Genomic DNA, 9,417 nt, shown 5'->3' with positions numbered 1-9,417 from the left:
GAGACTTGAGGAATGTCAGGAAATACTACCCCTATTTTTACAAAGGTTCAAGGTAGTAGGGAGGTCAAACTATGATTCTTGTATCGGTTGCTACACCACCCACTCAGCCAACCTAGAGTAGAGGTCATCCAGGACGTGATCGTCCTAGAGGTGGAGCTCAGTCTAATGGATATCTGTCTAGATTCTCTGTGTTCCTATCAAGGAATGAGGTTGTCACTTCTAATGTAGTTATTACAAGTATTGCTTTAGTGTGCCATAGAGATGTTTCGGTATTATTTGATCTTGGCTCTACTTATTCATATGTGTCATCATACTTTGCTTCTTATCTGGACATGCCACATGATTCGCTTGTTACCCCTATTCATGTATCTATACTGGTCGGGGATTCCATTATGGTGGATCGAGTTTATCAATCTTGTATAGTGACTATATGTGGTTATGAGATGAGGGCGGACTTTATATTGTTAGATATGATGTACTTTGATGTGATCTTAGGTATGCATTGGTTATCTTTGTACCATGCTTTTCTTGATTGTCACGCTAAGACCCTGATGTTGGTAATGTTGGGCTTTCCAAGGTTGGAATGGAGGGGTTCTCTTGGTCACACTCCTAGTAGAGTGATATTTTTGAAGGCTCAACGGATGGTTGAGAAGGGGTGCTTGACATATCTAAATTTTGTCAGAAATGTTAGTGCCGATACTTCTACTGTTGAATCAGTTCCAATAGTGAGGGAGTTTCTAGATGTGTTTCCTGCATACCTACCGCACATGCCACTCGATAGAGATATTTATTTTGGTATTGATTTGGCACCAGGCACTTAGCATATATCTATTCCTCTGTATCGTATGGCTCCAGCTGAGTTAAGGAAATTGAAGGAGAATTTGTAGGAGTTTTTGGATAAGGGGTTCATCAGGCCTAGTGTTTCACCTTGGGGTGTGATGGTGTTGTTTGTAAAGAAGAAGTATGGGTCAATGAGAATGTGTAATCATTACCAGCAATTGAACAAGGTTACCATCAAGAACAAATATCCACTTCCACGCGTTGATGATTTATTTATTCAACTTCAAGGTGCTAGGATGTTCTCAAAGATTGACTTGAGATCTTAGTATCACCATCTGAATATTAGGGCTTCAAACATTCCTAAGACGATTTTCATGACTCGCTATGGGCATTATGAATTTTCGGTAATGTCTTTTGGTTTGACTAATGCTCCCGCAGCTCTCATGCATTTGATGAACATTGTGTTCAATCATTATTTGGATTTATTTTTTTATCATGTTAATTGATGATATCTTGGTACATTGTCATAGTAGGGAGGAGCAAGGGCAACATTTGATTATGGTGCTTCTAACTTTAAGGGAGAAGACGTTGAATGCAAAGTTCTCCAAGTGTGAGTTTCTGTTGGACTCGGTGACAATCATGGGCCATGTGGTGTCTAGTGATGGGATCAATATGGATCTGAAGAAGATTGAGGCAATTCAGAGTTGGCTCAGACCTTCTGTCACTATAGAGATTAAAAGTTCTTAGGTTTGGCTGGTTACTATTGTCGCTTTGTGGAAGAGTTTTCATCTATAGTAGATCTATTGACCAAGTTGATTTGGAAGGGTTCTTCATTGATATGGTCTAACGAGTGTAAGTAGAGCTTTCAAAGGCTCTAGATTACTTGACTACAACTCCAAGTTTGGTATTACCCTTAGGATCGGGGATGTATAGTATTTATTGTGATGCTTCGCATGTTGGTCTTGGTTTTGTGTTGATGCAAGACGATAGGGTGATATCCTATGGATCGTGCAAATTGAATCCCCATAAGAAGAACTATCCGGTTCATGATCTGGCATTGGCGGTTATTGTTCACGCGCTCAAGATTTAGAGGCATTGCTTGTATGGTGCGTCCTGTGAGGTTTACACTTATCATTGGAATCTTTAGCATTTGTTCAAGCAAAATAATTTGAATTTGAGGTAGCAAAGGTAGTTTGAGTTGTGGAAGGATTATGATATCACTATCTTGTATCATTCGGGAAAGGTAAATATGGTAGTAGATACCTTGAGTAGGGAGGCGAAGGGCATGGGGAGTTTGGTATTTATTCCCGCTATGGAGAGGTCTTTGGCTATGGATATTCAGGTTTTGGCTAATAGATTTTTCATATTGGATATTGCTAAGCCTAGTAGGGTTCTCACTTGTGTTGTTGCATAGTTATCCTTGTTTGAGCACATCAAGGCTTGTCAGTATGATGATCCCCATTTGCTTGTACTTGGACACAGTGTTGCAAGGTGGTACGAAGGAGGTGGCTATTGGTGATGATGGTTTATTGCGACTTCAGGATCGGTTTGTTCATAGTATGGATGGCTTGAGAGAGTTGATTCATGAGTAGGCTCATAGTTCACAGTATTATGTTCATCCAGGTGATACGAAGATGTATCTTGATTTGAAGTGGCATTATTGTTGGATATTGTTATTTCTTGGCGAAGGATGAAGAAGGACATTATTGGATATGTTATGTTTGAAATGTTAGCAGGCCAAGTATGAGCATCAGAGACCGGGTAATTTACTTCACAAGATGAGATACCAGAGTGGAAGTGGGAGCACATTACCATGGGCTTTATGGTAATTTCCATGAATTTTGAGGAAATCTAATGTCTGTTGGGTCATCGTGGATAGATAGACCAAGTCTACACATTTCATTTCAGTCATGACTTCCTACACTTTTGAGCAGTTGGCTGAGATTTACATTAGAGAGATTGTTCGCTTGTAGAGTGTGCATGTGTCTATCATCTCAAATCGAGGGACTCGGTTTACCTTGTACTTGAGAGTTGTTCAGTGAGTGTTGGGAATGCAAGTTGAGCTAAGCACTGCATTTCACCCTCAAAAAAATGGACAGTCTGAGTGGACGATTCAAATTTTGGAGGATATGTTTATGGCCTATGTTATAGATTTCGGAGGCTAGTGTGATTAGTTTCTACCATTGATGGAGTTGGTATACAAAACAGCTATCAGTCTAGTATCCTGATGGCTTTATATAAGTCCTTATATGAGAGGCAATGTCGTTCTCCAGTTGGTTGCTTTGAGCCTTGTGCAGCTAGTTTGTTGGGCACGGATTAGGTTTGCGATGCTTTGGAAAAGATGAAGTTGATTCAGGAGTGGCTTCGTATAGCACAGCCTAGGCAAAAGATTTTTGTTGATTGGAAGGTTTGTGATGTGGCTTTCATGGAAGGTGAGAAGGTTCTTCTTCGAGTTTCATCTATGAAGGGCGTGATGAGATTTGGGAAGAAGGTCAAGTTGATCCCTTGGTATATTGGTCCATCTGAGGTGTTACAGAGAGTTGGTGAAGTGGCTTATAGACTTTCTTTGCCACCTAGCTTGTCAGGAGTCTATACGGTGTTTCATGTTTCCACACTTTAGAGGTATTATGAAGATTGGTCACATGTGTTAGATTTCAGTTTAGTGCAGTTGGATGAGAATTTGGCTTATGAAGAGGAGCCGGTGGCTATTTTGGATAGGCAGGTTCAGAAGCTGAGATCGAAATATATTGCATCAGTCAAGTTTCAGTAGAGAGGTCAACCATCAAAGAAGCGACATGGAGACCAACCATGATATGCAGAGTAGATATTTTCATCTTTTTTCATATTCCAGTTATGATTCTAAACCCGTTCGAAGATGAACGTTTGCTTAAGAGGGGAAGAATGTTTCCCTATTTGATGCTTCCTGTATGCTTATGTCGTGTTTTATACTTTCGGGGTGGTTGGTTGGGTTTCAGGAAGGTTTGAGAGTGGATTGGAAAACATAGTTCCATTGTTAGAAGCTTAAGTTGTAAGAGTTGACCAAGGTTTGAGTTTCAGGTAGATGACCTTGGATTGGTGATTGGATGGTTTCAATAGGTTTGTATGGTGATTTTGGACTTAGGCGTATGTTAAGATTTGGATTTGGAGGTTTATAAGATATTTTGGCTCTATTTGCCGAAAGTTGAGAATTTGAAGGTTGGAAAGTTCATAAGTTTGACCGAGAGTTGACTTTGGTGATATCGGACTTGAGTTATCGATTCGGGACTTCGAATAGATTCATTTAGTGCTTGGTAACTTTTGTGTGATTTTTGGAGGAATCCTAAATGTTTAGGCATAACTCAGACATGTTCGACGAAGTTGGAAAGTTTGGAAATTAAGAAATTGATTTTTGATCGTCGATTATTGGTTTTGATGTTATTCGTAGTGTTATGAGTATTTGGATAAGCTTGGATAATGTATTTGAACTGGTTGGTATGATTGGACGGGGTCCCAGATGGATCGAGAGTGTTTTGGATAATTTTGTGCCATATCGGCAGAACATATTCTGGTATGTTGCACATACAGAACTTTAGGTGCATGTGTGAAGTTGCAAAAGCGGGGAGGAGAGCGCAAAAGTAGAGTTTGTCCTGGGCTTGTTATTTCATAAGTGTGGAAGTGTTTACGTAGAAGCGCTTGCGCACCTACGAGGTTAGAGTGCATCTGCGTCTTTGCAGAAGCGGACCGAGTAGCGCTTAAGTGGACCGTGTAGCATAGAAACGAGGGTGGACTGTTTAATTGGAGCTCACATCTACAATTGCTTTTCTGCAGATGCGATATTGCATAAGCGACCAAGTGGTCCGCAGATGCGGAATCGCTATCAGGAGAATACATTTCGAGGGTTTGGCTTATTTTCGCTATTTTGAGTTTTTGAGATCAACTAGAGGCAATATTTAGGGAGATTTTCATCACCACATTGAAGGTAACTGATCTCTACTTGATTTTGATAATATATCTTGTTTTTGCAATGATTGTTATATGTTGATTATGGAATTTGAAAGATAAATTTGGGGGTTTTTATGTTAGATCTTGGAAAGCGAATAATTGTGATTTGAACCCTGATTTAGAGTCGTATTTGGATGAAACTTGTATATTTGGACTTATATTCGAATGGGTAGTCAAGATTTATAAGTTCTGTTGGGTTCCGAAAAGAGGTCCCAAGTTGATTTTTGGTTGACTTTGTGTAATTGATTAATTATTGAAGTTATTGTTTGGAATTGATAACTTGTCGATTTTTCTTTTTGTATCCTAAGTAATTGACTAGTTTACCAATTAGTCGACTAAAGTAAGAACATAATCTATATAAAAAAAGAAGTAAAAATGCAGGAATTAAAGACACTAGGATTTTTATACTGGTTCGGATTCAAAATGAATCCTACGTCCAATCCCTTTGGTTTGCAAGAGCATTCTCTTTCAAGTATTTGAAGTTTCTCGATATAGGAGGATTGATGTAGTTATACACCAATAACTTAGACACTATATAACTTCTTGTTTCTTGATACAATTCCTCACCAGTGATTTTTCTCTCTTTCTTCTCTTTCTAGTTATACAGTAATCTAAAGTAGACTATAATCTTTGTTTGAAGTAGAATAAAAAGATTGATAGTGGTTCGATAAAAGTATGTTCTTTCCAGGCTAGCACAGTTGTGTATTTATACTCCATGAGGTCTTCTTGTCTTATAAATCTTGAGAGATTGCAAACCCAAGGAGTTGATCTCAGAAAGGAATTATAGATTGATTCTTTCCAAGAATAAGATATTTCTTCTGATGATTTGCCTTGACTTGTGGTCTTGATTGGATTTTTCCTTTACTGAAAAACTTTTCTCGTGATTTAAAGTATCAAATCAGATCCCTTGATTTCGGCTTTTGATTGTCGTCCTTAGATGGAGGAATCTCCAGTGCATAGTTTTGTGCCTTGATTTCCTTTGATTATGGTCCTTCCTATAATATCCTCCTTAATCTTCTGCCAAATCCTTGATAGATTTTGCCTTTGAATTGCTGCTACTCCTTTTTTCGTCTCAAATCTTTGATGCTTCCTTTTCATTGCTCAAGGAGTGTTGCTGCACATAAAGGATAAGAATGTGTTATTTTTCATCACTAAAATAAACTTAGATCTAACTATCTCCTCCTTTTTTATGATGACAAAATAACAATATGATAACATCAGTTTACTTCCCTATTTAACAATCGACTATGCGTTTGTTGTAGTCGACTCCCCCTTAATTTGTATTTCCTGTCAGATGTGTCTAGTTGACTCCTCCTCAACTTAACATCCTATTAAGAAGTGGTTGAAGTCGACTCCCCCTCAATCTTGCACTGTACGATGTACCTGCAAAACGATATACAGAACATAGAACAACCACCAGAATCCAGGAAATACAGGCCAAAACACCTGCCTTAACTTGCTTACTTTCTCCCCTTTTGGTATTAGCAAGGAGTTAGTAATATTAGTCAATAGTTATCTAATTTACCATGCAAGATCAAAAGTAATTGTCGTAACAGTACAACCCATGACTGAAACATCAATCCCAAAAGAAGCAAAAAGAAATTGTTTTGAACAACCATCCATCAACGATGTAAAAAGTAGGTAAGGTATTGCAGACAATCTCCTTGAGGCATTCAAAGCTTGCATTCATTGTAACTGAGATCCCATCAATCCTGTCTTGCACCTCTTTATAAGCCTTTACTGCACTATTGAGAATCTGCACCATGATTTTGGACACATCAGAGCCTATCTCCTTTAACACTCCATAGACATCTTCAATTATGATTTACATAGAGGTTAGAGAGTCCTTGATGACAGTCAATTTGACATTGATGGAGGCTAACTTTTCAATGAGATCGGGATCACCTGCACTGGGAAGAGACACATAGTTTTTTGCTTTTGTGTTGAAGGGGGCATTTTTGGCCTCACCATCTTGCTTTTTTACCAAGTTCCCTTTACTGCAATGTACCCATGCAAGCGAATGCTCAGGAGTTATAAGACTTGGTAATGATGACATAGGGATAGTTTGCAAGAGATATGTTGTGGGCTTCTAATAGATGGGTAATGACCATACCATAGGGAAGACTCGTGGGATCATCGTCACTCTATATCATGAAATGGATGACCCAGGAGGATAATTTGACCTTGTATTTAGTCAAAAGATAGTAGACCAGGAAGGTATCATATTGGAAAAAGGTAGAGAAGTATCATGTTCTTAGGAGAAGAGTGGATGCCATAATATGTGCTAGGACACGAGTTTCGAAACAAATGTCTCTAGGTCCTAATTGACTGGGAAGGGAATTAGAGGGTGATTCAGCTATACACTTTTTTGCTTGTTAAAAAAAATTCAAAATCCACAGGCCAGGTATTCTTAAAAAGCATAGAGAAACTGGAACACTTACACTGAAAAATAGAGTCAAACAGAGCATAATCCAACACAATACGTTTGCTAAGAACTAAGGTTTCTAAATTGTCAAGTTTGTTAGAGCAAATATTAGCATAGAACATTTTAACAAGGGATTCGTATACCTTTGGAAGAGGCAAGAAAAGAGAGTTTTTCCACCCCTAGAAGTCGAAGAGCTCCTTGACTTTGCAGTTGAAACTTTTCATGACACTTAGATCAATGACTCTGCCATGGGCTACAGGTTTGTCTTTGAAGGCTTTGAAGGCGTCCCTGTTGGGTGTGTCCCAAAAATTCAGGTCTGATTCGAGAGAACTTGAGAGATCAGTTTTGGGATTTTTGGGTGTGAAGGTTTCAAGGATATCTTCCATGGGTCATTTTTCTAGGACTTTTTTATTGAGATTACGCGCATCATCTGAGAGTTCCTGAGAGGAGGAAAAATCCTCAGAGTGGTCAGATCCTAGATTAACTGGTTCATGAGGTTGAGAAGAGGGTTTTGCTCAAGAAAGAGTGCTTTTGCAGGTTGAGGCAGAGGGGGTTTTGGAGTTTTTTGCCATTTTATGGTTAGGAGTAGATGATTGGAGATACAAACAATGTAAGGAAGTTTGGTGGATGAACTTGACTTAAAAAGATGGAAGCTAACGGTTGAGTACAAACGAAAAAGGCGTTAGTGATTTGACATTATGATTGACTGATCTTTGAAAAGGCATGAAAATGTGTGAAAAAGGAAAAGTAAAGAAAACATAATTAATGTTACTTACACACATAAGGAAATACACAGAATAAGTGACAGAAAAATTTAAAAAATATCACAAAGGCCTTAAAATTATGAATTAATGAAAATAATGCCAAGAGAGTCTCGTAATGCACAAAATTTTTCCTCGAGCAGGGGTTTTGTAAAAATATCTGTCAATTGATTAGGGGAACTTACAAACGATAATTCTATGTTCCCTTTAAGGACAAGATCTCTAATAAAATGATATTTTATATCTATATGCTTTGCTCTAGAATGATGCACATGAGTTTTAGAAGGCATATAGCACTAGAATTATCACAAATATTTGAATAGGTTTAACAGATAATTCATAGTCACCCAATTGATGTGACATCCAGAGTAATTGAGCACACCATTGTCCAATTGCAATGTACTCTGCGTCAGTTGTGGAAAGAGCTATTGATTCCTATTTCTTACTGTTCTAGGAGATTAATACTTTTCCCAGTAATTGACAAGTGCCATTTGTGCTTTTTCTGTCTTCCTTCTTACCTGCAAGATCAGCATCTGAAAATCCTTCAAGTTTAAAATTGTTAGAGAGTGGATGCCATAGTCCATAAGAAGTGGTTCCAATAAGATAGTGTCTTATTGGCTTTACTGTAGTTAAGTGTCACGTCTTAGGATCTGACTAAAATCTGGCACATTTACAAACACTGAACATAATATTTGGTCGACTAGAAGTTAAATATAGTAAGGATCAATCATTCCACGTTACTTGGATGTATCCACTGAGTTTCCCTATTCATCCTTGTCTAAACTTGTAGAAGGACTCGTAGGAGTTCCAATTGCTTTGGCATTACTCATTCCAAATTTTTGAATTGATTTCTTTGTATACTTGGTCTGGCAGATGAATATGCCACTTACTGACTGATGAATTTGGAGCCAAGGAAGAATGTGAGTTCTCCCATAATACCCATTTTGAACTCACTCTGCATGAGATTTCAGAAATCCTTGCGTAAAAGAAAATTAGTGCTGCCAAATATAATATCATCTATATAGATCTAGATAATTAGATTACCTTCAGTGGATCTTTTGATGAATAAAGTAGCATCTACCTTATCTCTGATGAACCCATGATCAATTAGAAAGGAACTCAATATTTCATACCAAGCTCGAGGGGCTTGTTTGAGTCCATAAAGAGCTTTGGAAAACTTATATACATGGTAAGAAAATTGTGAGTTTTCAAAGCTAGGGGGTGTTTTACATATACCTCCTCATCAATAAAACAGTTTAGAAAAGTACTTTTGACATCCATTTGAAATATTTTAAAACCTTTAAAAGATGCATAGGCAAGTAGTCTACAAATTGATTCTAACCGTGCTACCGGTGCAAAGGTTTCATCATAGTCGACTCCTTCCTGCTGTGAGTAGCTTTGAGCTACTAATCTGGCTTTGTTTCTGCCTAGCTTTCCATCTTTATTTAACTTGTTTCTAAATACCCACTT

The 9,417-nt window shown here is 38.1% G+C and overlaps 1 protein-coding gene across 1 annotated transcript; it reads left to right on the top strand.

Moving 5' to 3' along the window:
- Positions 1–3,121: 3,121 nt before the first annotated feature.
- Positions 3,122–3,550, top strand: LOC138877522 (uncharacterized). The gene is made up of 2 exons (XM_070157135.1): positions 3,122–3,376; positions 3,449–3,550. Exons 1-2 carry the CDS (start codon positions 3,122–3,124, stop codon positions 3,548–3,550), a joined length of 357 nt encoding a protein of 118 aa, XP_070013236.1.
- Positions 3,551–9,417: the final 5,867 nt, after the last annotated feature.

This window comes from Nicotiana sylvestris, chromosome 9 (assembly GCF_000393655.2).
Source record: "Nicotiana sylvestris chromosome 9, ASM39365v2, whole genome shotgun sequence".
Classification (NCBI taxonomy): domain Eukaryota; kingdom Viridiplantae; phylum Streptophyta; class Magnoliopsida; order Solanales; family Solanaceae; genus Nicotiana; species Nicotiana sylvestris.
This window is presented reverse-complemented; position numbering and strand designations above follow the sequence as displayed.

Coding starts and splice junctions, on each gene's coding strand:
- LOC138877522 (XM_070157135.1), top strand. CDS start 3,122: ATGAAGTTGATTCAGGAGTGGCTTCGTATAGCACAGCCTAGGCAAAAG. Junction 3,377..3,448: donor GCTTGTCAGGAGTCTATACG/GTGTTTCATGTT, acceptor AGTTTAGTGCAG/TTGGATGAGAATTTGGCTTA.